At 43.3% G+C, this 27,916-nt stretch overlaps 1 protein-coding gene across 1 annotated transcript in view; it reads right to left on the minus strand.

Moving 5' to 3' along the window:
- LOC137630396 (BRO1 domain-containing protein BROX-like) overlaps positions 1 to 27,916 on the minus strand; it is a 95,282-nt gene that overhangs the window by 10,354 nt on the left and 57,012 nt on the right. Inside the window, exons 8-9 of the mRNA XM_068361844.1 lie at positions 12,792 to 12,963; positions 6,765 to 6,888 (exon numbers count right to left, since the gene is read on the minus strand). Of these exons, the coding sequence (XP_068217945.1) occupies positions 6,784 to 6,888; positions 12,792 to 12,963 (277 nt within the window). The 3' untranslated portion in view covers positions 6,765 to 6,783. The remainder of the gene's footprint in view (positions 1 to 6,764; positions 6,889 to 12,791; positions 12,964 to 27,916) is intronic.

Below are 27,916 nucleotides of genomic sequence, written 5' to 3' on the forward strand. Positions count from 1 at the left end.
TTACAAATTTTCAAATTAATTCGCATTTTTCCCAGCTATACAAGCCTGAATCCTTTAATAGGTGGATGCTTTAGGGACTAGCTGGGACAGTCATTAGTCAATTAACAAAAGAATGGATGACTGGTGGAGAGAGTGGGCAAAAAGCCCTAGCCCCCACCCAGTTGCACTATTATTACTTTGACCTCTCTCAGGATTGAGAGGGTTGGTTGAGGAGGTAATTTAACTTAAAGTACAAATTTCTTTTAACATTTATGATTTGTTCCTATACGAAATACAAACCATCATTCTTTAATAGAAAGACTCACTGCCTGGCGGGACTGAAGTCTCCCCATAACTGAAATGAATTTTTTTTCTTCCCTGGATAAGTCAGTCTGCCTGGTCCTTTTCAGGAACAAAGGCAATGACTTCTGTCTTTCATAAGGATGACGCGACTGATTGGGTCTGGCCTGTTCAAGATGAAATGTACATGGTCAAATGAAAAAAAACATTCCCCTACAAGGGGAAATCAGCTTGGAATAATATACCTGTACTGTATGATTATTAATAGGTTGGAGTAATTTCCACCATCCCCCCCCCCCTCATTAGGGAGGACGGAGGAGATCACAGATTTGTTGTAATTTGCATTTATCCTAACTACAAATCTGATCCTTCAAGTAGGAAGAGAAGCATCCTGTGTGGGAGATTGGTGGGAGTGTGAGGGAGAAGGGGGATTAACCTGTTCTCCAGCATAGCCTAATTCAGCATTCTTGAAAGCACCAGCCCTCATGTTTGTAGGGAGGAAAGGTCGGAAGTAAACCTTAAAAGACTCAGGTTTGTATAGATAGGAAATTATACAAATTACTAAATATTGGTGATTTGTTATGATACAAATACAAACCCTTGTCCTTTAAGTAGGAGACTCACAGTTAGGAGGGGAGAAACCTTACCAATACTGACCATGAGAAAACTCCAAGAAAAAACCCACTTCCTTCATCCATTCTCGGACATATAGGGGGGAAGCGAGAACTACATGTACCTTCCCTCATGCTACCCCTTCAGTGGGGGAAACTTGGAAAAGGAAGGTGCCATACTACTAGGCTTAAACCGAGTAATGGGTTTGTCTATTCTAACCTCCTCATCCTCTCGCGGCATAGACCGATTCACAGAATCCAACTCTCCACTTTTCTGTAAGTAACCTGGTACTCTTCCTCTAGCCTGGGTGATAGATTGTGTACTTTAAAGAAGGAGACAAAAGAGTAAAGAAAAACTATGTATTTGACATTCACACACTTTCACTCCGTGCTCAGGTTCAGATACAATCTGAACATGATCTAGATCATTTGTTGGGCAGCTATAACCATCCCTAAGGAAGTGTCTAGTGACTTGAGTAACCTTCCACAGGTAATTGCTTAGGAACAAGATTGCCTCTTTCACACTCCTGCTTTCAACACTTGTCCTACCAACATTTGATCAGGAGCATTTGGCAACACTTCTTTCATGTAAACAAACACTTTAAAAAATTGTTACGATGACAGCAACTACGACTGGTTTAGTGTTTATTTATTCGAAAATGTAATAAAATTGGGTTAACAAGTGTATAGCTAATTAATATTTACCCGTCCCATTTCATAGTACACCCACAATATAAAAAAATCACACTTTAGAATTCCCAACTAGGAATTACTGCTATGATATGTTGTAAAATCCTCAATTCTTTTTTCCAAAAATACGGGAATTGCCCTTGGCCCTCGTATTTCGTGAGCCTTATAGTAGTAGGGGTCACACCACCCCTAGTCTCGCATGCTCTCCTGATTGTTCCCTACAACTAAAAAGATATGGTGTTCCGCCTGATCTTCTACTTATGCTCACCTGTGGCTACGAACAGGTTCTGAATGGTCAGCCTGCAGCTTGCCATTCATTTCATGTACCTTCTAATGGTCTTGAAGGGGCAAAGCAGAAAATCTTCCAGAGATTTGGAAACTGAACTGAGGGATAACATGGAGAAAGACTCAAACCGCTCATCATGAACTGTAGGGTTCCAAGTCTTAGCAACAAGTTTAGATACGAAACTTAACGTCATCTGCATCCAACCCTGTGTGTGAGACCTGGTGGGAGATACCATGGATCTCACAGCTTCTCTTGGCTGACTGCTCAAACCTTCACATGATAATGGAGATCTCCCTGTAGACCTTCAAGTCGACTTCCTTCAGGGAAAATACTTGACCTAGCATTGCCCAGTAGCCCTTTACTGATAGCACTGATAGTGGTTTTTCCATACGGAGAAAATTCAGGAAGTCCGTTATAACGCTTTTGGAGGTTAAAACTGGAGAGTTGTCCTTACCCCGACACCATATACACAAGATTGCCCACTTGGCTTAGCAGACTGCTGTGGAGGATTTCTTGAAGAAATCCGATATCTCCTATATCTTCGAAAACCCTTTCTTTCTAAGAAAGAACTGGACACAGTTGACTCTTGTTATCCACGAGTAATTCGTATATGAAAATGTCTGTATATTTTCCACATGAATACATGGTAAATCTGTATAATATGGACCTCTAGTCCCGAACATTTTCATATTTTAACTAAATGAACAATATTTTTCCCCCAAAATAACTGTATTAACTATGCATTACCGCATGTAATGTAAAAATCAGATTTTGATCCTACAGCAACTGTCTCTCTGAGGAGGCCAGGATCAGTCAATTATCGAGATACATTAGCAGATATATCCTCTGCGAGTGGGTTCAGGGCACCAGCCAACCGTTGAGATACTACCGCAATAAAGTTATTGGGTCCTTTGAGTGGCCCGACAGTACAGTTGGGCCTCGTTAATCGTGGTTTCTTGCTTCGTGGTTTTGGTTTTTTGTGGCCAAGGAGAAGGAAAAAAAAATTCTTTGTGATGATCATTTATCCAATATTAAGAATTTGATTCTAATAGTTGGCAACAGCATTGGGATGGCTAAGAACAATGTAATGCACTACCTATTAAATGAAAATTCTCATAAGAATTGCAATAAATACAAGGTGGGCGATGTTTTCAAACAGCTCGCGCTCCTTTACACTGGGAGCGCTGTATGCCACTACCTATCTCTACATCCACCTGGTTCTAGTTCTCTCTGTACAGTGTATATACATTTACTGTGGTACAAAATTACAGTTATATTTGAAATAAACCAGATTTTGATTAAACTGGCGTTTCACTTAACTGTATCCAATAATAATGCATGTAACACTCATATTTTAGCATCATATTTATAATCAAAAACATATTGAATTGTAATCTCATGCATTGTTTACATTCAAATCAGCTGATCAAATCTGCGTACAGTAGTTTGTCGTCAACTTCTATTCACTTTCACAATATTATCCCACTGATATGACCATTTACTTTCACAGAATTACCTCAATGATATAACCTATCATGCATATTAGTATGATATCTCCTTCACATTATTATTGTCCTTCACTTATTATTATGTCCTTAATCTTTTTCCCAATTCCTTCCCAAATCCCTTTCGTACATTTACTTTGCTCTCCAATACAAATCTACAATGTATCTTTCAACTCTTTTGATTCTCTTTATTTTTTGCGATTTCATTCATCTTTTTAGACTTCTTTCAGTCCATATACGTTATGTTGTCAACTAAAACTGAAGATCAGCTGAGAAAATCGAATGATATGCTATTTCAAACTTGACCTACTATTGAATTTAGATTTAAGCAAAGTATAAATCTATGTCTAGTACCTGAATGATACTATAAAATCTTAAGGAAATAAGGAATATCCTTTTTTAGAGAGAGAGAGAGAGAGAGAGAGAGAGAGAGAGAGAGAGAGAGAGAGAGAGAGAGAGAGAGAGAGAGAGCTTAGTTTTTTAAACAAACTTCACATGAGAGAGGTCAATGATTGATCTCCAGGCCCAGTTGACTTCACAAAGAAGAGCCAACTGTAGAAACCCTGAGACTTGTAGATTTCCGTGATGTTGAAGAATCGGATGAGAACTCTATCAATAAGTGAGACAGGCAGGGGTCAACAATTCTGAAACTAGTTGGTAAGTAACTGTCCCGAAATCACTCACTACCAAAGGTTCAGACCCTGTGTCTCTGCCAGGTTACCCAATGGCAAGGCAGGCATTTAACTACTCTCGACAGCAGGAGAGGAGGGAATACCAGCATCAACGTTTCCCTCTAGCTCCCCTCAATCCACTATTGCCTTTCCTGATGAAATCAAGTTGGGGGCCTCAAAAATGCTGTGAAAGCACAGGCTCTTTCTGAGAGGTATGAGGCAGTGCCGATCAAGGCCTAGGAGCAGGTCCTGGGCCCTTCCTTGCACCCGATTTTGCAGGCTTCGCCGCTGGTCTCTTTGAAGCACTGGGGGCCTTGAAGGAAACATCACACTGGACCAGGGAGTCCTGTGCAGCCAGGTTCCAGCACTAAAGAGTTTTGAAGAGAATCTCTCCAAAGACTCCATGGTTGGTTGGTAACCCCGTTGACTTTAATAAGTATGTCACTGCCCCTGACAACTGGTCAAGCCAAGAAACACTGTGGAGGGAGACCATGGCAGAAAATTTCATAGATACTGACTCAATAGGGCGAGGAGGACGTACCTTCTGCCTCAAGTCTCGGTAAGGTAAGGTAAGGCAATAAGGCAAGGAGAGTCAACTGACAGAGGACATGACACAGCACTAAGGTACACTTTCACAAGGGAGAGGGAAAGCACACTCAGAGGGGCCTGTGACACGGCAAAAGGTGGGGTACCAGGCATAGCCACAGAAGGAGCAGGGGTAACAGCCCTCGGACCCCAAGCACAAGCATTGGGGTGACAGGCACAGGGGAAGGGGTGGGTAACACAGGGATGATCAGATCAGAGAACAGGGCAACAAGCAGTTTTGGCCTTGAGGATGATTTATGCCTAAACTCTGGATTGACTTCTCCTGGTGCCAGAACTTTTTATGCCAGCACAGGAGTCACTCCTAGTGCCTTAACAATCTTCTTGGGCTCAGGGAGGAATACCACAGGGCTCACACACATGCCTTTCACCACTGGTATTACCATGGGAGACACTGGCACTGGGACAACCTGGGAGAGGTAGTCTTAGCAACTAACTCCGTAAAAGTTATAGAGGGCCTACCTGAAAGTCCTAAGGAAGCCTAAGACTTCCTTAGGCCAAATTAGTTGTCAAAGATCTGCATGGAGACAGGTGAGGAGATTCCAGCCTCCGAATGAATGAATGAATGACTTGAAGTTCTCGGGCATCCAGCCTCCGAAGGAGTGCAGCAAACACTGGGGGAACCCTACACACCACCAGAACCTGAAAAGCCCACTGATGCAGATCTGAGGGCTCCTTGCTCCTAATGCATACTCCCCTCCCGGGTCACAGAACCAGAGTCATATGCATAGGGGCAGCAACAGCTGACGCACACACTAAGGAAGCGGAAGAAGCAAAAGACTAGTACGGTGTCTTCATTAGCATTGCCAAGATAGACACTGGCAAAGGATTAGGTCTTTTCTTTGTCTTCAGGGCATAAAGCTGCCATTGCACAAGAGACCATAACCGGCACTCAACACGAGGAGATGATTGTGAGCAATCATGGATAACTACAAGAAGCACAGAGGGTGTGTGGATCTACAGCTGGATTATTCATAAACCAGTTGCAACATCCATGGATCTCTACAAGAAGCACAGAGAGAGTGTGGATCTACAGCTGGATTATTCATAAACCAGTTGCAACATACACCCTTTCCCCAGCAAGTATGTATTTCTTTCACATCCATCACAAGTAATCAAAACTAATGACCAGCATTCAGTTTCCTAAGGAAAATGAAAAGTTCGTGCAGAGTGCAAGCAGCACGTCTATAGTAGCTGGTGGCTGAAAGCACAGTGTGGATAGTCTGATTGGTGGGAGGTAGGACTTCTCGGCCACTCCCTCCACCGGTCCTTCAACCATACGTCAAACGATTTTGACAACGGTTCTAACTCACTGTGAAAACATCTCCCTATTAAAAGATAATGATTTGTATTTTGCAATGGAAAAAATGTTCTTGCAAATGTACAATGAACATTCAATACAACAGGGCAGAATATATAGCTTGCATCAGTGACACAAGGAAGAATTCAAACTGCACTAGTGCCATTTTTGGTGGTATAGAAATAAAAAAGTTTACCAGAATCTTGTGGTAAGATGTACAGACACAATCAATTTCAAGTCTGTGACACTTTGTTATCTAGGTAAGTCTAACTCACTACACTGGGAAAGTACTGACCAGTGAGTATTGATAGACTATTGAATTTTATTGTACTAGGAAACATGTATAGTTATTACCAGAAACCATAAAGCTTAGATTATGTCAGGGCACAGAGCCAAGCCCACCATCTCCTTCCTGAAGACAAATCGATTATGCATTAGTGATAAAATATAACATGAAGATTAGAAAATATGTACAAGAATCACAACGGAGGTACACAAAGACACTTATAAAATAGAAGACATGCTGGAACAACAAATGGTAAAGGAACTAGAGCAATTAACACACAAAATACAGCATTGGGTCAGATTGGGGTTCAGTGGTAGCAGCCAGGAAGCAGGTTCAAACTCATACCAAGCATATTTAGCTATTTCTAATCTATTTGTGGTTTTAATACCTACCTCAAGTTCTACAGCACAGAGCTTGACCTAATTGGTAGACTCGAACCAGCTCCGCCGTGTGAGTTGAATGAATCGATGTCATAGTAACTGTTAACAATAGCTTCAGTAATGAAGAATGCACAAAATACAAGAAAAAATTACCTTGTAAGTAGAAAATAAGCTACATCACACTACAGCCACTATCATTTTTGTGGTCTTTATTAGACTGGTGAATATCTGCCTCCTTTACAGGTGGTAGGTCTCCTTCAACCTTCTGGGCAGCTTTCTGTTGGAAATATAAATAAAATTACATTACTTTAATAAAATAAACAAATCTTAAATCATTATCTTAGGTAACAACAATTTTCCATTTCATTTGTTGAACAGGACACCTACATTAGGCTACAAACCAAATTGATCAGTAATTTTGGGACGTGTAAAGTATACTGATTGAAAATACTTTTAACATTTGATATCATTAATAATGGATGAAAAACAAGGTACTTTATAAATAATGGAAAGCTAACATTCAGTATAATCTACATATCTTTATAACCATAAATAAAGGGCACTGTATAATGCATTGATTAAGTGTAATAGTCCTTTATTCTTTGAATATATGTCAAAAAGGTTGGACATCTCTGACTGCAAAAAACCCCTTCATTGTAATGTGAGATACTAAGTCATATGCGAAAAAATTTATTTTTCAAGAAAATGGGTGAATATTCTCTTTGCTGAATTATTTAACCATATATCTGAAATGTTTTCCTCTGACTTAACATACACTAAATTGTGCGAACTATTGGTATAACTATTCTCTGTGTTATGAAATTAATGTTCTTTGTCATAAGAGTAAGATTCTGGTAATAGCTAGCAACAGCCCATGAGGAATTATCGAGGTTCTGGCAACTACCACCCAGCATCCACTGGTGGTTTGAGAACAGCCTGTCCCTGATGTATCATACTCGTGTAAGATTTATATGAAATCTCAAGCAGACTGGAATGGGATTTTAAGTGATCGTTTGAGCTTAAATTTGTCACAATTATATAGTATTGTTGATCATGTTATCCCTTTGAATGAGAATCTAGTCAAGATAATTGATAGGCGTTTCCCTTCTCGCATGCTAAGGTACCAAGAGAAGGACAAACTATGGTTCAATGATAATTGTAAAAGTGCTTATTTGGAGAAACAAGAGGCCTATCATCTTTGGAAGGGAAACAGATCAGATTTGACTTAGAATAACTATACTGTACTCTGCTTAGAGATTATGCTCAGAGAGTTTATGCTTAACTGAAAAGGAATATAATTTAACCATGAAAGAAACCCTTTCTGGTACAACCCAGGAACATAAGTGGTGGACAATTTCCTTAAATCTGTGCTCTTTGGTGTGGATGCAACAGTTCCTCCTTTACTTAAACCAGATGGCTCAGTCACTCCCGGTCCAAAGAAAAAGGCAACCCTTTGGGTTGGTGCGTTTTTGACAGTATGCAGAGTAATGAGAAACTTGATCTTCCTCATTGCTGTTTTCCTGAGGCTAAACTAACTAGTAATGAGAAACTTGATCTTCCTCATTGCTGTTTTCCTGAGGCTAAACTAACTAGTTTAGCTTTTCAAAATTGTTAAATTAAAGCTCTCTTGATGGACCTTGATGCTTATGGAGGTGTGGACCCCAAAGGTATTTTTCCTTTGTTTCTCCAGAAAGACTACAGATTTCTTAGCGCCAAAGTTATCTGTTATTTTGTGCAAGTTAGTAAGAAGAGGAGCTATTAGCACTTTTTGAAGAATTGATAATGTTACTCCACTATGTAAATGTGTTTGTGGTAGCTCAAGTCCCAATGATTACCGCCCAATTTCCATAACTCCTATATTACCTTAAGGATTTGAACGTCTCTTGGCAAAACGTCTGAATAGGTTTGTGGAAGGTAATCATCTGTTATCTAGTTTGCATCTTGGTTTTCGTAAAGGCCTTGGAGCATGTGATTCCCTTCTTACAATCTCCAATGGTGTACAGAAATTTCTTGATTGTGGACGGGAAGTTCGTATGATTAGCCTTGATTTTAGTGCTACCTTGGACCGTGCTAATCATGGAGCCCTTGTTTTCAAACTCAAGCAGTTGAGAGTGGGTGGGTTGTTTCCTAGCATTATCATTGAATTTTTAAATAATGGATCACAAAGGAATATGATATCTAGTGTTCCTTAGGGTAGTGTTCTTGGCCCATTACTTTTCATACTATATACACATGACATGTGGTTTGGCCAAGAAAACAAGCTTGTTGCATATGCAGATGATGCTACACTCTTTGCTTCAATTCCATCTCCTTAATGTAGATCTAGGGTTGCTAAATCTCTTAAAAATCTAGCTAAAATTAGTGCATGGTGCAAATTTTGGGGCATGAAGTTGAATCCTAACAAAAATCAAAGTATGATTGTAAGTAGGTCAAGGACAGTGGTTTCTCAACATCCGGATCTAAGCATTGATAATGTTTCTTTAACTCTGTATGACATAAAATTTTAGGTGTGGTTCTCGACAACAAATTTACTTTTTAGAAACACATTAGGTCAGTGTCTTCTTCAATTGTACAAAAAATTGGCTTATCAAGTCTTTAAAGATTTTTGGTGATCAATCTATTCTAAAAAAGTCTTTTAATTCTTTCATTCTACCTTGTTTTGAGTATTGTTCTCCTGTCTGGTCTTCAGCTACTGATTCTCATCTTAATTTGTTGGACAGGAACTTATGGTCAATTAAATTTCTTATTCCTGATCAAGATATTAATCTCTGGCACCATCATTCAATTAGCTCGTTATGCATGTTGCATTAGATTTTTCATAATTCTGGTTATCCTCTGCATTCAGATCTTCCCGGACAGTTCTATCCTGTTCGTAATACTAGGCATGCAGTTAATTCTAATAGACAAGCCTTCTCCATAATGAGGCCCAATACTACAGTGTATTCTGGAAGTTTTATTTCACCTGTGACCAAGTTGTGGAATGATCTTCCTAATTGGGTAGTTGAATTGGTAGAACTTCAAAAGTTCAAACTTGCAGCAAATATTTTCATGTTGAACTGGCTGACATAAGTCTTTTTATAGTTTATACATGAAATATCTGTTTTGATGTTACAGTTTTTAAAATATTTTAATTTAATTGCTCATTGTTTTTTATATTGATTATTTATTTCCTTATTTCCTTTCCTCACTGGGCTATTTTTCCCTGTTGGAGCCCTTGGGCTTATAGCATCTTGCTTTTCCAACTAGGGTTGTAGCTTAGCTAGTAATAATAATAATAATAATAATAATAATAATAATAATAATAATCTGTCTTGTGATGGGAAAACATTTCCTTGGCCTATGTCTATACACATCCCAAGTAGACATGGTTCTGACATGGGGTAAGAAAGGACTTTAAGATTTACCCGATTTCTCAATCCCGACAAAACTTGAGAAGGTCCCTGTAAAGTAGAATTTGAGACTGACTCCGCCAACATCTAGGTATTGGAGAAGTCATATTCCCATCACGTGAGTCCAGGTTGAAATCAGTGAGAACACTCATAAACACTTAAGGTGCTGTGGAAAGTCTGAAGCAGAGAACATGAAACTGGAACTTTCTTGCTCCCCGAACAAATTGAAGTTACTTCCCTGAATTCCGATGAATTAAAATTTAAAAGTACTATACATTGTGTCTTTCAGGTTTATGGACAGTACAAAGGTCTTATTACTTGGGGTCACTATCTAGAACTTTGTTTGCAGAACAACATCATTCAGATGGAACAGATTGATGACTGGTCTCCAACCCACTGACAACTTCTGAACCTGGAACAGATGGCTGTAGAATCCTGAAGGAGAGTCTTTGATCTTCTTGACCACTTTCTTATCTAACATTTTTGACCTCCTCCTAAAGGAGTAGGAGTTTGACAGACAGGAGGAAGAGAGTTATTATTATTACTAGCCAAGCTACAACCCTAGTTGGAAAAGCAAGATGCTATAAGCCCAAGGGCTCCAACAGGAAAAAATAGCCCAGTGAGGAAAGGAAATAAGGAAATAAATAAATGATGAGAATAAATTAATAGTATATCATTCTAAAAACAGTAACAGCGTCAAAACAGATATGTCCTATATAAACTAATAACAACGTCAAAAACAGATATGTCATATATAAACTATAAAAAGACTCATGTCAGCCTGGTCAACATAAAAACATTTGCTCCAGGAGCTATCGTTCAACACAAAACCTCCATTGTCCAAGGTTCTTCTTTGTGGAATTGCCACCTCGTCCACCAACTAAACAGGCATCACCACACAGGTAGTGGCATGGGGGGAATGCTACCCGTAATAAGGTCCTCACCCATCTCGCTCTTGTTTGCCTTGATGCCTTTAATGAAAGGGCTAGTTCTGATCAGTCGATTTCTTAAATTGAAAGTTGTTGTTTGTCTGACTCTCTCACACAGGCGGCTGCCTGTAGGGCGAGTTCTTACGTTTAGTAGGCGCTGTAGTACAATGTCTGAAGGTGACAGCTCTCCTGAAGAAGGAGACCTGACTCACCTATTCCCATTTTGCCACTTCTGCATCCAATTTGTCCCACTTCTATATCCAATTCGTCCCGGAGGAAAAGAGAGACAGTCTGTGTCAGTGAAGCATTTTGTACGGACAGAGTCCTTGAAACCATATGTCTGATGAACTTGTTGACCACAGTGTCCCTTCATTTCAGTACCAAGTTTCTCCACTGGTATGCAATCTGAAGTACCAAATTTCCATTCCCTTTGCTCCTGAAAAGGCTTTCATATCTTGGAATCCACCCAATTCTGAGATACTGCAGAATATGAGTGTACCAGACCAGTGGTCCAACCAAGAAGAAGCCTGCTAAACTGACATTGCTGCTACCTCCATATTCATGGCCTCCGAGGCCAAAAAAAGTGATGGTTGTTGTGCGAGCTTATCTGGTGACATCCCCAGGGATAGGGTCGCTACTTCCAGGTCTAAGGAAACGGGAAAGGGATGAGCTTCCTCTATCATTTAGAATTTCCTCGGTTTCAAAAAGATTGGAGGAATTAGCTTTGAGGAACAAGCCGTGCTCGCAGAGGGTCTTTGGTTATAGACACCTATATTTCTAGTTTCTGGATGGTCTTCCTGGACTGACACAACCATAGCAACTAAAGGTGGTGCTGCAAAGTGTGTGCTTTCCTGAATAAGGAGTCAATGGAAGTCTGCCTTCCAGAAAATGGGACTTATGGAGTGTCAATTAAGACCCTCAGGAAGAAGGCTCCTCTTCAGGCTCAGTAGAGGTAAACTCGAAGGGTCTCACCTCAGCATGACCCAGTGAGTTGGCAATATGGGAAGTCTCCATGGGCTCAGGGGAGACAAGTCTTGCCCTCTTTGAAAATATCTTATTGTGAGACTATATGGAGTCTCTTGTCGATGGCACCAATTTATTCTTCTTTTTTGAAGCAATGTCTTTTTTCTGCCTAACTTTCTCATCACTGGAAAGGGAAGAGAGGTAGGGAGACACATGATATTCAGAGAGAGGAAGTTCCATCTCATCCAGGTACTCTGGAATTGGACATGGTTGTGGTGGTGGCTCTTTGGTCAATTTACATATTTCTGGTGATGGCTCTTGGGTCATTTTTCATGATTGTGGTGAGGGTTCTTGGGTTGATTTTGACCCTCTCTCACAAACAATTTTTATAGGAGAGAGCCTACGTTCACCCGTAATCTTTGGTAGCCCCAGTCTAGGGTCTATAGGACGCAGATCCCCCTTCTTAATGTATGGAGGAGCAACTCGCACCTCTGATGGGACACGTTCTAATGGTGATATAATATTATGCATAAGCATTATAGAATAAAAAGCAATCATACTTGTAGCTGTAAAAGGACAAATAAATAATACAGTTCTCTTGAAAAAAAAACAAAAAAAACTACAACATATCATTATACAGTGAAAATGTCACAGAAACAGAATGAACAGAATATCTAGTTAAGAGTGTGGTTCTGGTATCAGCATTCCTTGGACGAGTGATTTGACTTACAAATCTTTAAGGTGCTTTAATTGATACAGATTTCTGGGTGACATCTAACAGAGATGTTTTAATATTATACTCCTGATATATATGAATATAATTTGCTTCCACCAGGAGGCTGTAAGACAATATCTTTTTTTGGGGGGCAAGGCTAGACTTCTCTCATTACAGTACTTACAGACTTAGAAGTTGGATCATCTGCATTATTCTTTGTCAAATCAAAAGCAGCATAAGTAACTGGTGACCAAAGAGGTGCAGCTGGAGGGAGGGTGTAATCATCGGGTGCGACCAGTCCATAAGTTGCTCGTAGCTCCAACTGAGGAGGGTCATAAGGAACTTTCTGATGATATCTGGAAATATAAATATAGAAAGCATATTTCCATTAAAACTATTTCATCCTGATGATATTACTACAATTACTTTGGTACTATATATATCTAAACACTATATTTTCTAAGGTTCTGTCTCTGAAATACAAATCACAAACGTTGTATACATAAGTCCTTAATTTTGGTGGAAACATACATGCATACCTTCTCCAAATTCAAATGGATTTCCTAATTTTGTAAAATTGTTAATGAGAAATACATATGGAGGGCCCCTTCTCTCTTTCCTCCATAATACCTAATTTTTCTAACTTGACAAAAGTATGGGAGATGTGCATGAATGTTGTAATTCAAGGGTTATTGGTTAATTGATTGTGGTTGGAAAAGTATATGGTAGAGTGCTAATTAATAGGATTAAGGATAAAACAGAAGATTCAATCTTATAACTATAGGGAGGTTTTAGAAGAGTTAGGGGATGTATGGATCAGGTTTTTACAGTTAGGCAGATATGTGAGAAATATTTAGCAAAATGATAGGTGTATGTTGCATTTATGGATCAAGAGAAAGCTTATGATAGAGTTGATAGGGAATCTATGTGGAATATGATGAGGTTATATGGATTTGGTGGAAGGTTGTTGGAAGCAATGAAAACTTTATACATAGGCAGTAAAGCGTGTGTTAGGTTAGGAAATGAAGGAATGGAGTGGTTTCCAGTGAGAGTGGTGCTGAAACAAAGATGAGTGGTGTTGCCATGGTTCAATTTGTTTGTTGATAGAATTGTGAGAGAGGTGAATGCTCGAGTATTGAAACTGATAGATGAGTGATCATGAGTAGGAGGTGAATCAGTTGTTGTTTGTGGATGACGCTGTATGGGTTGCAAAGTAGGAGAAGCTGGGTCAATTAATGACTGAGTTTAGCAGGGTGTGTAAGAGAAGGAAGTTGAGAGTTAATGGGGGTAAGAGTAATGTTATGAATTGCAAGAGAAGGGAGGGTGGTGCTAAGTTAAATGTCATATTGAATGGAGAGTTATTGGAAGTAGATCAGTTTAAATACTTGGGGTCTGATGTTGCTCCAAATGTGGAGTGGAAGCAGATGTACGTCAGAGAGTGAATGAAGGATGCAAAGTATTGGGGGCCAGTGAAGGGAGTGGTAAAGAATAGAGGGTTAGGAATGAATGTAAAGAGAGTTCTGTATGAGAAAGTGATTGCACCAACTGTGATGTATGGATCAAAGTTGTGGGGAATGTAAGTAAGAGAGAAAATTGAATGTGTTTGAGATGAAGTGTCTGAGGAGTATGGGTGGTGTATCTTGATTAGATACGTTTAGGAACGAAGTAGTGAGGGTGAGAACAGGTATAAGAAATGAATTAGACACTAAAGTGGATATGAATGTGTTGAAGTGGTATGGCCATGTAGAGAGATTGGAAAATGGCTGTCTGCTGAAGATGATGATGAATGCAAGAGTTGATGGGAGATGTACAAAAGGAAGGCCAAGATTTCGGTAGATGGATGAAGCAACCAAAGTTCTAGGTGATAGGAAGATAGATGTGAGAGAGGCAAAAAAGCATACTAAAAATGATATTTTAATTATAAAATAAATTTTTGAATATACTTACCCGGTGAATATATAGCTGCAACTCTGTTGCTCGACAGACAAACTCTACGGAAAAAACTCGCCAGCGATCGCTACACAGGTTGCGGGTGTGCCCAACAGCGCCATCTGTCGACCAGATACCCAGCTCTTATGTAAACAAAGACTCAATTTTCTCCTCGTCCCACTGCGTCTCTATTGGGGAGGAAGGGAGGGTCATTTAATTTATATATTCACCGGGTAAGTATATTCAAAAATTTATTTTATAATTAAAATATCATTTTTAAATATTTAACTTAGCCGGTGAATATATAGCTGATTCACACCCAGGATGGTGGGTAGAGACCAGTAATATATGTTTACATTTTATGAGCTAAGAGTTTTTTATTTCATTTTAGAAGTTATCAAAATAACAAAAACAAAATAAATAGGTACCTGGTAAGGAAGTCGACTTGAACAATTACTCTGCCTTTTAAGTACGTCTTCCTTACGGAGCCTCGCGATCCTCTTAGGATGCTGATCGACCCCTAGGAGCTGAAGTATCAAGGGTTGCAACCCATACAACAGGACCTCATCAAACCCCTAATCTAGGCGCTCTCAAGAAATGACTTTGACCACCCGCCAAATCAACCAGGATGCGAAAGGCTTCTTAGCCTTCCGGACAACCCATAAAAACAACATTAAAAACATTTCAAGAGAAAGATTAAAAGGGTATGGAATTAGGGAATTGTAGTGGTTGAGCCCTCACCCACTACTGCACTCGCTGCTACGAATGGTCCCAGTGTGTAGCAGTCCTCGTAAAGAGACTGGACATCCTTTAGATAAAAAGACGCGAACACTGACTTGCTTCTCCAATAGGTTGCGTCCATTATACTTCGCAGAGATCTATTTTGCTTAAAGGCCACGGAAGTTGCAACAGCTCTAACTTCGTGCGTCTTCACCTTAAGCAAAGCTTGGTCTTCCTCACTCAGATGTGAATGAGCTTCTCGTATTAACAGTCTGATAAAGTAGGATAAAGCATTCTTTGACATAGGCAAAGATGGTTTCTTAACTGAACACCATAAAGCTTCAGATTGGCCTCGTAAAGGTTTAGTGCGCTTTAAATAGAACTTAAGAGCTCTCACAGGGCATAAGACTCTTTCTAGTTCATTGCCTACAATCTCCGATAAGCTGGGAATATCGAACGATTTAGACCAAGGTCGAGAAGGCAGCTCATTTTTGGCTAGAAAATCAAGTTGTAGCGAACATGTGGCTTTTTCTGACGAAAATCCGATGTTCTTGCTGAAGGCATGAATCTCACTGACTCTTTTAGCTGAGGCTAAGCATACCAGGAAAAGTGTCTTTAAAGTGAGATCTTTCAGGGAGGCTGATTGTAGCGGCTCAAACCTGTCTGACATGAGGAATCTTAGTACCACGTCTAAATTCCAACCAGGTGTAACCAAACGACGCTCCTTAGTGGTCTCAAAAGACTTAAGGAGGTCTTGAAGATCTTTATTGTTGGAAAGATCTAAGCCTCTATGCCGGAAGACCGACGCCAACATGCTTCTGTAGCCCTTGATAGTGGGAGCTGAAAGGGATCGTCCTTTTCTCAGGTATAAGAGAAAGTCAGCTATTTGAGCTACAGAGGTACTGGTCGAGGATACAGAGACTGACTTGCACCAGTCTCGGAAGACTTCCCACTTCGATTGGTAGACTCTAATGGTGGATGCTCTCCTTGCTCTAGCAATCGCACTGGCTGCCTCCTTCGAAAAGCCTCTAGCTCTCGAGAGTCTTTCGATAGTCTGAAGGCAGTCAGACGAAGAGCGAGGAGGCTTTGGTGTACCTTCTTTACGTGCGGCTGACGTAGAAGGTCCACCCTTAGAGGAAGACTTCTGGGAACGTCTACTAGCCATCGAAGTACCTCGGTGAACCATTCTCTCGCGGGCCAGAGGGGAGCAACTAGCGTCAACCTTGTCCCTTCGTGAGAGGCGAACTTCTGCAGTACCTTGTTGACAATCTTGAACGGTGGGAATGCGTAGAGATCTAGATGTGACCAATCTAGGAGAAAGGCATCTATATGTATTGCTGCTGGGTCCGGGACTGGGGAGCAATAGATTGGAAGCCTCTTGGTCAGCGAGGTTGCAAAGAGATCTATGGTTGGTTGGCCCCAAGTGGCCCAAAGTCTCTTGCATACATCCTTGTGGAGGATCCATTCTGTTGGAATTACTTGCCCTTTCCGACTGAGACAATCTGCTATGACATTCAAGTTGCCTTGGATGAACCTCGTTACTAGTGAGATGTCTTGACCTTTTGACCAGATGAGCAGGTCCCTTGCGATCTCGTACAACGTCAGTGAGTGGGTCCCTCCTTGCTTGGAGATGTACGCCAAGGCAGTGGTGTTGTCTGAGTTCACTTCCACCACTTTGCCTCGGAGAGACTTGAAGCTTTTCAAGGCCAGATGTACTGCCAACAGCTCCTTGCAGTTGATATGCATGTTCTTCTGACTCGAGTTCCACAGTCCTGAGCATTCCCTTTTTCAGGACTCCGGACACAAATGAGGCAGCAAGCTCATTGGACCCATCACGGACATAATGAGCAAAGAAGTCTCTTTATCTGTCGAAGAGATCTTCCTGCTTAGGGCTCCTAGGCACCAGTCTAAGAAGTTAAAGACTTCAAAAGCCCTAAAGATTCCTTTCAAAAGGTGGTCCAGGTCCGATGATGACCAACAAATCTTTGAGCGTCTCATGGCAAGGCGGCGGGGAGAGTCTACAAGACTTGAGAAGTCGCCCTGGGCAGAGGCAGGAACTCCCAAGCCGAGAACTTCTCCCGTGGCATACCAGACGCTCGACCTAGAAGAGAGTCTAGCAGGGGGAAAAGCAAATGCTGTCTTCCCTAAACTCTTCTTGGACTCTAACCAGTCTCCTATCACCCGCAAAGCTCTCTTGGACGAGCGTGCGAGGACGAGTCTAGTAAAGGCAGGTGCGGTAGAAGGCATGCCTAAAACAAACTCTGAAGGCGGAGAACGAGGAGCCACAGAAACAAACTGGTCAGGAAACAGCTCTTTGAAAATAGCCAAAACTTTTCTAAAGTCCAAAGAGGGTTGAGTAGACTTAGGCTCATCCAATTCTGATTGTTGTTCATCTTGATGTGCAGCAACATCATCATCAGAAAGTTCCTCATCCGAAAACTGATGAGGAAACGGCAACGGAGTGGGTAACGGCTGGTTCGCTGAGTCCGGTCGCACTGGTGCATGCGTGACTGAGCCGGACGCAACGTCATGGACCTGCTGCACAGTCTGTGAGCTGTCAACAACCATGGTAGCGCGAGGACGCACAGCGTCTACCCGAGACTGTCTAGACTGACTGGGTTGCGCAGTGGAAACCACACTGGGTTGCGGAGGTTGACGCACCGCGTCAAAACAAGGCAACTCTGATGGTTGTTGAACGTCCAGAACGTCAAAACCAACCTCCGTGCGTCGTTTAACGTCAACATGCGGCTGGCAGCCCACACTGGAACGCATCGGTGGAGGAACTCCCTCAACTGGTGTACGTGAGAAGGTTACCTCAGCGTCCACAGGACGCACAACCGATCGCTTGGAGGGTTGTAGGCTAGGTACTGCACTCGCTGCTGGTACGGCAGCAACCTTCTCCGCATGAAAGTCCTGCATCAGAGACGTAAGCTTGGACTGCATGTCTTGCAGTAAAGCCCATTTAGGGTCTACGGGAGCAGGTGCGGCGACAGACGGTGTTAGTGTCTGAAGCGGTACCGCTTTGCCTCTCTTAGGCGGTGAGCAGTCATCGGATGACGGCAACGAGTCCGAACTGACCCAGTGGCTACAACCGGGACGTTGGACTTGTCCTGAAGGGACCGATTTACGTTTTAACGGTCGTGAGACCTTGGTCCAAAGTTTCTTGCGAGAAACACCTTCAGACGACGAGGTATAAATGGGCTCTCTCGTCTTAGGTAGGTAGGAGCGATCTTGGGGAGATACGCCCGATACCACGGAGGGAACGTCTGTTCGCTGATTAAAGCCTCTCGAACCCATGCGTCGTACGACATTGCTTCTCCCCTGGACTTGGGAGCTTGCAAGAGGTCCCGGACTAGGAGGACGACAGGCACGAACAGACGAACCCTCAAGCGCAACACTGTTCACAACACTATCACTTGGCACTTTAGCACTTCCCACTGCACTTTGGCACTTAAGCTCCTTAACATCCGCCATGAGCTGATTGCGGTCACTTGCAAGGGACTCAACTCTCTCACCCAGAGCCTGGATGGCACGCATCATGTCAGCCATCGATGGTTCCTGAGTGCTAGGAGGGGGGTTAGGAACAACCACTACAGGGGAAGGAATAGGTTGTGGGGCATGAGGAGAGGATACATCAATAGACCGAGAAGAACTTCTCCTAACTCTATCTCTCTCTAGCCTGCGTGTGTACTTTTCAAATTCGATAAAATCGAATTCCGAAAGGCCCACGCACTCCTCACACCGATCTTCCAATTGACAGGTTTTACCCCGACAATTGGAACAAACAGTGTGAGGGTCGATAGAAGCCTTCGGAAGACGCCTAGAACAGTCCCTAGCATTGCATTTCCTAAATTTGGGAACTTGTGAAGGGTCAGCCATTTTGAATTGGTCAAAGGAAAATTCCAAAAACGATCTAAGTCATCAACAATGAATCCGTTACAAAAAAGAGTTCAAGGATTTGTTTGAAGAAAAACCCTGCACAGCGAAAGCTCAAAACCAGAATATAGTACTTCACCAATAAGATGTGAAAAACTCCAGTTTAGCAACAGCGAGTAAGGTACGTCTTGTCGACACCTCGACAGAGAGAAAATTGAGTCTTTGTTTACATAAGAGCTGGGTATCTGGTCGACAGATGGCGCTGTTGGGCACACCCGCAACCTGTGTAGCGATCGCTGGCGAGTTTTTTCCGTAGAGTTTGTCTGTCGAGCAACAGAGTTGCAGCTATATATTCACCGGCTAAGTTAAATATTTGAAAATAGAAATGAATGGCGAGCAATTGTGATGCAGTTCTGATAGGATATGCTGCTTCCTCCGGTTGCCTTGGTGATTGCTAAGGTACCAGCAGTAGGGGATTCAGCATATGAAGCTTCCTTTGTGGTAGATAACAGGGGAGGGTGGGCTGTGGAACTCCAGCAATACCAACCAAACTTGGCTGAATCCCTTGTCAGGCTGGGAGAAGCAAAGAAAAGAAAAGTTCCCTATTTTTTTTATGTCGGATACCCCCAAAAATTGGGAGAAGCTCCTTGGTAGATAGATAGATACAAAGCTTATTTCTAGGGTCTCTCTTTCCTACAGATGTCCTACTTTTTCTAACTGTACAAAGCTTATTTCAAGTGGCAATTAAAAAAAAAAGGAAGTGAAAAGCCACTAATCATTAGTTTATATGTATGAAATAACTATACTGTATATTATGTTGTCTTTGTAACATATGAATATACATACATACATATACCAAGGCACTTCCCCCAATTTTGGAGGGTAGCCAACATCAAACAAATGAAACAAAAAAGGGGACCTCTCCTCTCTACGTTCCTCCCAGCCTGACAAGGGACTCAACCGAGTTCGGCTGGTACTGCTAGAGTGACACAGCCCACCCTCCCCCGTTATCCACCACAGATGAAGCTTCATAACGCTGAATCCCCTACTGCTGCTACCTCCGCGGTCATCTAAGGCACCGGAAGAAGCAGCAGGGCCTACTAGAACTGCGTCACAATCGCTCGCCATTCATTCCTATTTCTAGCACGCTCTCTTGCCTCTCTCATATCTATCCTCCTATCACCCAGAGCTTTCTTCACACCATCCATCCACCCAAACCTTGGCCTTCCTCTTGTACTTCTCCCATCAACTCTTGCATTCATCACCTTCTTTAGCAGACAACCATTTTCCATTCTCTCAACATGGCCAAACCACCTCAACACACTCATATTCACTCTAGCTGCTAACTCATTTCTTACACCCGTTCTCACCCTTCCTACTTCGTTCCTAACCCTATCTACTCGAGATACATCAGCCATACTCCTTAGACACTTCATCTCAAACACATTCAATTTCTGTCTCTCCGTCACTTTCATTTCCCACAACTCCGATCCATACATCACAGTTGGTACAATCACTTTCTCATACAGAACTCTCTTTACATTCATGCCCAACTCTCTATTTTTTACTACTCCCTTAACTGCCCCCAACACTTTGGATCCTTCATTCACTCTCTGACATACATCTGCTTCCACTCCACCATTTGCTGCAACAACAGACCCCAAGTACTTAAACTGATCCACCTCCTCAACTAACTCTCCATTCAACATGACATTCAACCTCGCACCACCTTCCCTTCCCGAACATCTTATAACCTTACTCTTACCCACATTAACTCTCAATTTCCTTCTCTCACACACCCTTCCAAATTCTGTCACTAATCGTCCAAGGTTCTCTTCCTCGTCTGCAACGAGTACAGTACCATCCGCAAACAACAACTGATTTACCTCCCATTCATGGTCATTCTCGTCTACCAGTTTCAATCCTCGTCCAAGTAATCGAGCATTCACCTCTCTCACCACTCCATCAACATACAAGTTAAACAACCACGGCGACATCACACATCCCTATCTCAGTCCCACTCTCACTGGAAACCAATCACTCACTTCATTTCCTATCCTAACAGATGCTTTACTACCTTTGTAGAAACTTTTCACTGCTTGCAATAACCTTCCACCAACACCATATAACCTCATCACATTCCACATTGCTTCCCTATCAACTCTATCATACGCTTTCTCCAGATCCATAAACGCAACATACACCTCCTTACCTTTTGCTAAATATTTCTCGCATATCTACCTAATTGTAAAAATCTGATTCATACAACTCCTACCTCTTCTAAAACCACCCTGTACTTCTAATATTGCATTCACTGTTTTATCCTTAATCCTATTAATCAGTACTCTACCATACACTTTTCCAACTACACTGAACAAACTAATACCCCATGAATTACAACACTCATGTACATATCCCTTACCCTTATATAGTGGTACAATATATGCACAAACCCAATCTACTGGTACCATTGACAACACAAAACACACATTAAACAATCTCACCAACCATTCAAGTACAGTCACACCCCCTCCCTTCAACATTTCCACTCTCGCACCATCCATACCAGATGCTTTTCCTACTCTCGTGTCATCTAGTGCTCTCCTCACTTCCTCTCTTGTAATCTCTCTCTCATTCTCATCTCCCATCACCGGCACCTCAACATCTGCAACAGCAATTATATCTGCCTCCCTATTATCCTCAACATTCACTAAACTTTCAAAATATTCCGCCCACCTTTTCCTTGTCTCCTCTCCTTTTAACAACCTCCCATTTCCATCTTTCACTCTCTCTTCAATTCTTGAATCAGCCTTCCTTACTCTCTTCACTTCTTTCCAAAACTTCTTATTCTGTTCATATGAATGACCCAATCCCTGACCCCACTTACCTTGCACTTTACTTCCACATTTTTCTCTCTATATCTTTCATACTTCTCTACACTATTACTCTGCAGCCATTCTTCAAAAGCCCTCTTTTTCTCTTCCACTTTTACCTTCACTTCTTCATTCCACCATTCACTGCCCTTCCTCATGCTGCCTCCAACAAACTTCTTGCCACATACATCACTTGCAATCCCAACAAAACTTTCTTTTACTAACTTCCACTCATCCTCTAAATTACCAGTTTCTCTTACTTTCACTACGTCATATGACATTTTCAACCTTTCTTGATATTTACTTCTTACTCCCGGTTTTATCAGCTCTTCAACCCTCACTAGCTCCCTTTTACATCCACCTACTCTATTCTCCCACTCTTTTGCTACAACTAATTTTCCTTCCACCAAAAAATGATCAGACATACCGTTAGCCATACCCCTAAACACGTGCACATTTTTCAATCTTCCAAGCATTCTTTTAGTTATCAACACATAATCCATTAACGCCCTTTCTACCACTATTCCATTTGCCACTCTTACCCATGTATACTTGTTTTTATCTTTCTTTTTGAAAAAGATGACAAATTCTTAGATAATTTGTATTTTTCCTAACTATACAAACCTTAGCTTTTTATTAGGGGTAAATTTTCGGCGCAGCTGAAATGACGAGCCATTAAAATTCAACGAGGGTTTACTACCCACACCACTAGTTAACGGGGGTAGGGGAAGGTAGCTTGCTACCCCCCCCCCCCCCCATCACACACACCTGTGCTTGAGCTCACTTTGCTTGGAGGTAGGACTTCAAGGGGAATAGGGCTAGCGGGCAAGTTTGATTAAATAGCTAAGGTTTGTATAGTTAGGAAAAATACAAATTATCTATGAATTTGTCATTTGTTCCGTACCTGGAATACAAACCACGCTATTTAATAGGGGTGACTCACCCATTAGGAAGGGTGGACGTCCCTGCCAGTCTGGCTTTTTGGCTTTGCCCGGGGGCTCGTTATTTGAGTGTGTAAGCACCCAAGAAATAAGGAGTCCCTGCACCTCGCTAGAACCTTGCTATGTAAGGACTGCGGCCTACGCAAGCTGTGTGTGAAGGTATGAAGACGTGTGACTCATCCTAGGAAGTTGTTCTGAAGTTCTTTAGATAGAAACTTGTAGCCTAGGACTTTCCCAATACCACCTCGTCAGGGTATGGGGACGTAACAGTATTAGTCTTAATACTAGGAACACAAGGAAGCATGGTTTACCCGCAGTAGTTTGAGGTCAGCTATGCAGAGAACCGAGGATGCTGCTTACCCCACGAGAGGGTAGGATGAAGAAAAGAATAAGAGCCAGTCAAATCTTTTCATTCACGCAGACTAAAACCGGGTAACAGTGCCCTCAACCTTCTGCTACTTGTCCAATAAGGAGCTTGAGGTATACAACCAGCTGTTGTGCAGCCACCACTGGACTGATAGAGATCGTATTGAGTTCCTGTGGGTTACGTCTTGCAGGAGGAAGGTTGTGAAAGTCACCTGGAGCATTCACATCCTTTCTTGTAAAACCTGCGTCACAGAGTAATCTGCTAAGAAGGACCAGGGGCATAGTTATGCCCCTGACACTGTGAGTCGTCATGTTGAGATGATGTTTCGGCGATCCTCCTCTAGTCTCTCTCGGTGCTGACAAGAGGAGGGACCCGGGCAGGCTGTTGCCGTTTCCTTTAGGTAAAGTCTCATACCTTACCCTGGGTACAGTAACGGATGATCTGGATCGACCTAGTTGAGATTTGTGTAGGATCTGTCACCTCTGGAGACTGTGTCTGGTGACATACTCAGGGACGAAACTGAACTGTGTCTTTCACCCTTCTCAATAATGGGCGATGTCGAAAGAGAGACCATGAAGTTCCTTAACTCGTATGGTTGCTGTCCGAGTGTGTAAGAACATTGTGTTCTTCAATCAGGAGGAAATTTGTTGCCTGGTGAAGTGGAACACAAGGAGGTCCCTTTAGGGATCGGAGATTGAACTATGTTCTGAGAGGAAGGTCTCAATTCCGACTGGGGAAAGGCAAGCAGTAAGTCCGTATGAGTTAGGAAAAGTCTATCGATGAAAGGGTGTCCCTTTCTTTCAGTATGAAGGTGAAGGATCAAGGTTGAGTGATCATCTTTACCTGTCAAAACTGAATAGGGGATCTTTTCCACTTGCATATACTTGAGGATTCCGCTATTGCTGGAATCGAGGTATCGAGAGAAGAGACACTTTCCCATGACGCCCACCCCACAAGACGTGATGCTGCCTGGTAGACTGATGCTGAGGAACTCCTCAGGTATCTAGACAACCTCTTCGCAAAGAGGTATTGGGTAGTCTACAGGCATACACTCATAGCAAAGCTATAGCTTGTGGTAGGTGTCGAAGTGGGTTGTCTGATATGCGGAGAGGGTTCTCTTGGAGGCTCTATCCAGAGCTGCAAAAGGTTTGGAGACCTTTCTGCATACTGCCATAGCGGAGGTAGGAGAGTCCTTGAGAGGTTGACCGATGTTCTAACCTTGTTGAGTGCTCTTCTCCAGATAAACAGGGACGAGACGTAAACGTCATTGTTGTACCCACCGTTGTTGCCAGAGAGCCTTGGGGTCTAGGGCTGGTGAGCAACGGTAGCCTGAGGTTCAGGGGCATTGTGAACAGACCCCCTAGTTGAAGGACCTCGTAAAGTCGGGACTTTGTCGGCTACATGGCGATCCAAAGTCCATTCGGTATACCTATCTGAGATGCTGTGCACAGATTGTCGGCGAGCCTGTTCTTCCAGTCTAGAATGAAGAGGGCTGAAAGTGGTACTGAACGGACTTTGGCCCATCTTAGTGTTTATACTATTAGATGGTTAGATTCTACAAGCCAGATCCTATTTGCTTGTCAATGTGAGTCTCTTATGTGGTGTGCGGTGTGTCGTCTATCACATCACTGAGTGGTCTGTTAGGAACCGATGAGGCTGTTGAAGGACAGGAATGTTGGCCTTCATCTCTTAAGAGATCTAAGTGAAGGTACCTTCGGGCTCTGTCCAGAGGGCTGAGGTCGTGTGGTGCAGCTCTATGGTCCCTCCTTTCTTCTTTCCAACTCCAGTCTCCTGGAATGGAAGTCGTTCTCGTTCCGAGAAGTATTTTGTGGAGATTGGTGTTTAGAATCATTCCCAGATACACCAGTCTCCTGGGAGGGAAGTAGGGAAGATTCCGTAGGTTTACCCTGATCACTGGATCTTGGTAAAAAGACTTCAGAAATTCCAGTGTTAATGCAAGGTTGCCACTGAGTCTGCTAAGGTCAGTCAGTCGTCCCGAGAGAGCGGAGACGGAAGCCGATCCTGTGAAACCAGGATGGGTGTAATGGAAAGACCAAAGCACAGTGCCTAGAACTGGTGTTTCTTGTTTGTCTAGACTGAATCTTCCAACCTTCCTAGATGGATGGTTTGGACCTGGGAGTAAGTGTCCTTAAGGTCCAGTGTGCAAATGAAGACCTGAGGTCTTAACCCTCGATCGAACTCCAACATGGAGTGGACATCTACCCAAAGGGACAGCTCCTTGGTGATCCTTTTGTATGGAAGATTGTCGACGCTGGAGTCTTAACTCGTATCGTAAAGGAACAGGAGCGATATCCAGTGTAAGGATTCTTCTCTGAGAAAGAATTTCTTTAGAAGGAAGGCCACGCTTAGCCTTACCACGCGCCCTGATGGGACTGAAGCTATTCCTTAAAAAGAATTAATCTGGCGAATGTTAATCAATGCTTAACCGTTGGGTATCGTGGATACTGTGCAGTTGGAGAGTGCTCGCAAGTAGTTCCCTGTTGGCAAGCAGTTGATGAGGGATGTCGAACGTTTACCGATCACTTTAGCGTGATGGCAAACGGCCAGTAGCGAGAAGTATGTTGTATAACTTCTGATCTAGGAACTACAGGAAGCAGTTGGCTAGTAAGTTCGAGTCACGAACTGCTGGCAAATAACTGAAGACCATGAATCGGTGGTCTGTGCGCCAATGGTGAGTTTGAGATCAGCCAGCTGATTATGATCCCCCTGTTTGGTCAGAGATGAGCAAGCTGAAGATGGGCTGGTCAGAGATCAGCGAGCTGAGTTTGATGATCGAAGAAAGATGAGCTGCCCATCGGTGATCTAGTGATCAGCAAGCTGATGACTGGATAATGACTAGCAATCGATGATTGGAAATGCTAGCAATTGAAGATCGTTAGTCATTGGAGGGACTAGAGGTCATAGATCAGCATTGAGCTAGCAAATGGCGATCGGTGACCTAGCGATCAGTAAACTGTGAACTAGCCATCAGCAAACAGTGATCTAGAGATTAGTCTGTTGATGCTTTCCTGTTTGCTGCCGCTGGTCTGTCAAGGAAAAAAGAAACTTTAGAAGAGACAGGGACCAAGGATTCCCCGATTCGATTCCCTTGTAGGATGGAATCTTCGGGATCTTTAATCCTTCTGTGGAGCCTTATTCCTCTTTTCCCGGTGGCAATGTTTATGTGCTTGCGGGGAGGAATGGGGCAATGGTGACCTGTCCAAAAAGTTTCACTCCTTTTTACTGACAGTTGCGCGAGTGTGTAGGTGAGTCTGGAGCGATGGCACACAGGATGGTGCTGGTGCTTAATATCTGCCAGGAGAGCAGGCAAGCGCTGGTTCTTAGACAAGAGCTGGTGCATTGGATCTGCGAGCCTTGACTCTTTGGCAAGAGCTGACGTATGAATCCGGGGACCGTAACTGCGCAGGAAAGTGAGGAAGATCGCTGGCGCGCCGTAAGGTACTGTGTAGTTTGTGCATTCTCCCTAGAATGCACCAAAGCGTGACTGGTTGCACAAGAGTGGGAGCATTGGCACGTGCGTGAGAGTACTACGTGGAGATTGTTGGCGCGTGCGTGCGGAAGACCATCGGCACACGCAAGTTGAAGACCGTCGGAGTGCACGGAAGGCTGTGTGCTTGCACTCAAGATTATTGGAGCGCGCACACGCGAAGGCCGTCGGAGCGCGTCCGCGTGTAAGGCCGTTGGTGTGTTTGCCCGGTAGACTATTGGCGCACGTGCAGGATACCATCGGCGCCCGCGCTCAGAGGAAAATCGGCACGCATGCGCGCAATACTGTTGGTGCGCGTGCAGGAGACCCTAGGTGCTCGCGCGGGGAAGAAAGTCGGCCGGAACTGTTGCCGCGCGCGCATGCCAGACAATGAAGCGTGCGCAAGAGCATTGGCGCTTGCGCCCTTGTTGGCGCTCGTGCGCTTGTTGGCACTAGCGCGCGTGGAAAATCATCGACACGTGCGCGGGAGACCATGGGCACTCGCGCGCGTACAAGACTGTTGGCACGCGCGCGCGACTATCAGTGCGCGCGTACGAGATTGTTGGCGCGCGGGCGGAAGACTATCGGCGCGTGCGCGCAAGACTATTGGCGCGCGTGCGGGAAACCATCGGTACCCGCGCGGGGGAAGATCATCGGCGCTTGCGCGCATAAGAAGATCGTCGGTGCTTGCGCGTGTAAGAAGATCGTCGGCGCTTGCGCGTGTAAGAAGATCGTCGGCGCTTGCGCGCGTATATAAGAGCGCGCGCGGGAAACCATCGGTACCCGCGCACGGAAGATCGTCGGCGCTTGCGCGTAAGAAGATCGGCGAGCGCACGCGAAGGTAGCGCTAGTAGGTTAGAGAGTCAGCTGGCAGGACAATCAGGAACTGGGATGTGCCCTTTAAAAAAGGGCGAGCATCCCCACATGGAGACTGTAAACAGGTCTGCTTTAGAGTCCAGGACCGAAGTCCTTCGTTGCAGCGCAATGTTGCGCTGGTAGATCGGTAGGTCAGCTGGCAGGACAATCAGGAACTGGGATGTGCCCTTTGGAAGGGCGAGCATCCACCAATGAGACCGTAAGAGGTCCGTGTTAGAGTCCAGGACCGAAGTCCAAAGG

The sequence above is a fragment of the Palaemon carinicauda genome, chromosome 38, assembly GCF_036898095.1.
Source record: "Palaemon carinicauda isolate YSFRI2023 chromosome 38, ASM3689809v2, whole genome shotgun sequence".
Classification (NCBI taxonomy): domain Eukaryota; kingdom Metazoa; phylum Arthropoda; class Malacostraca; order Decapoda; family Palaemonidae; genus Palaemon; species Palaemon carinicauda.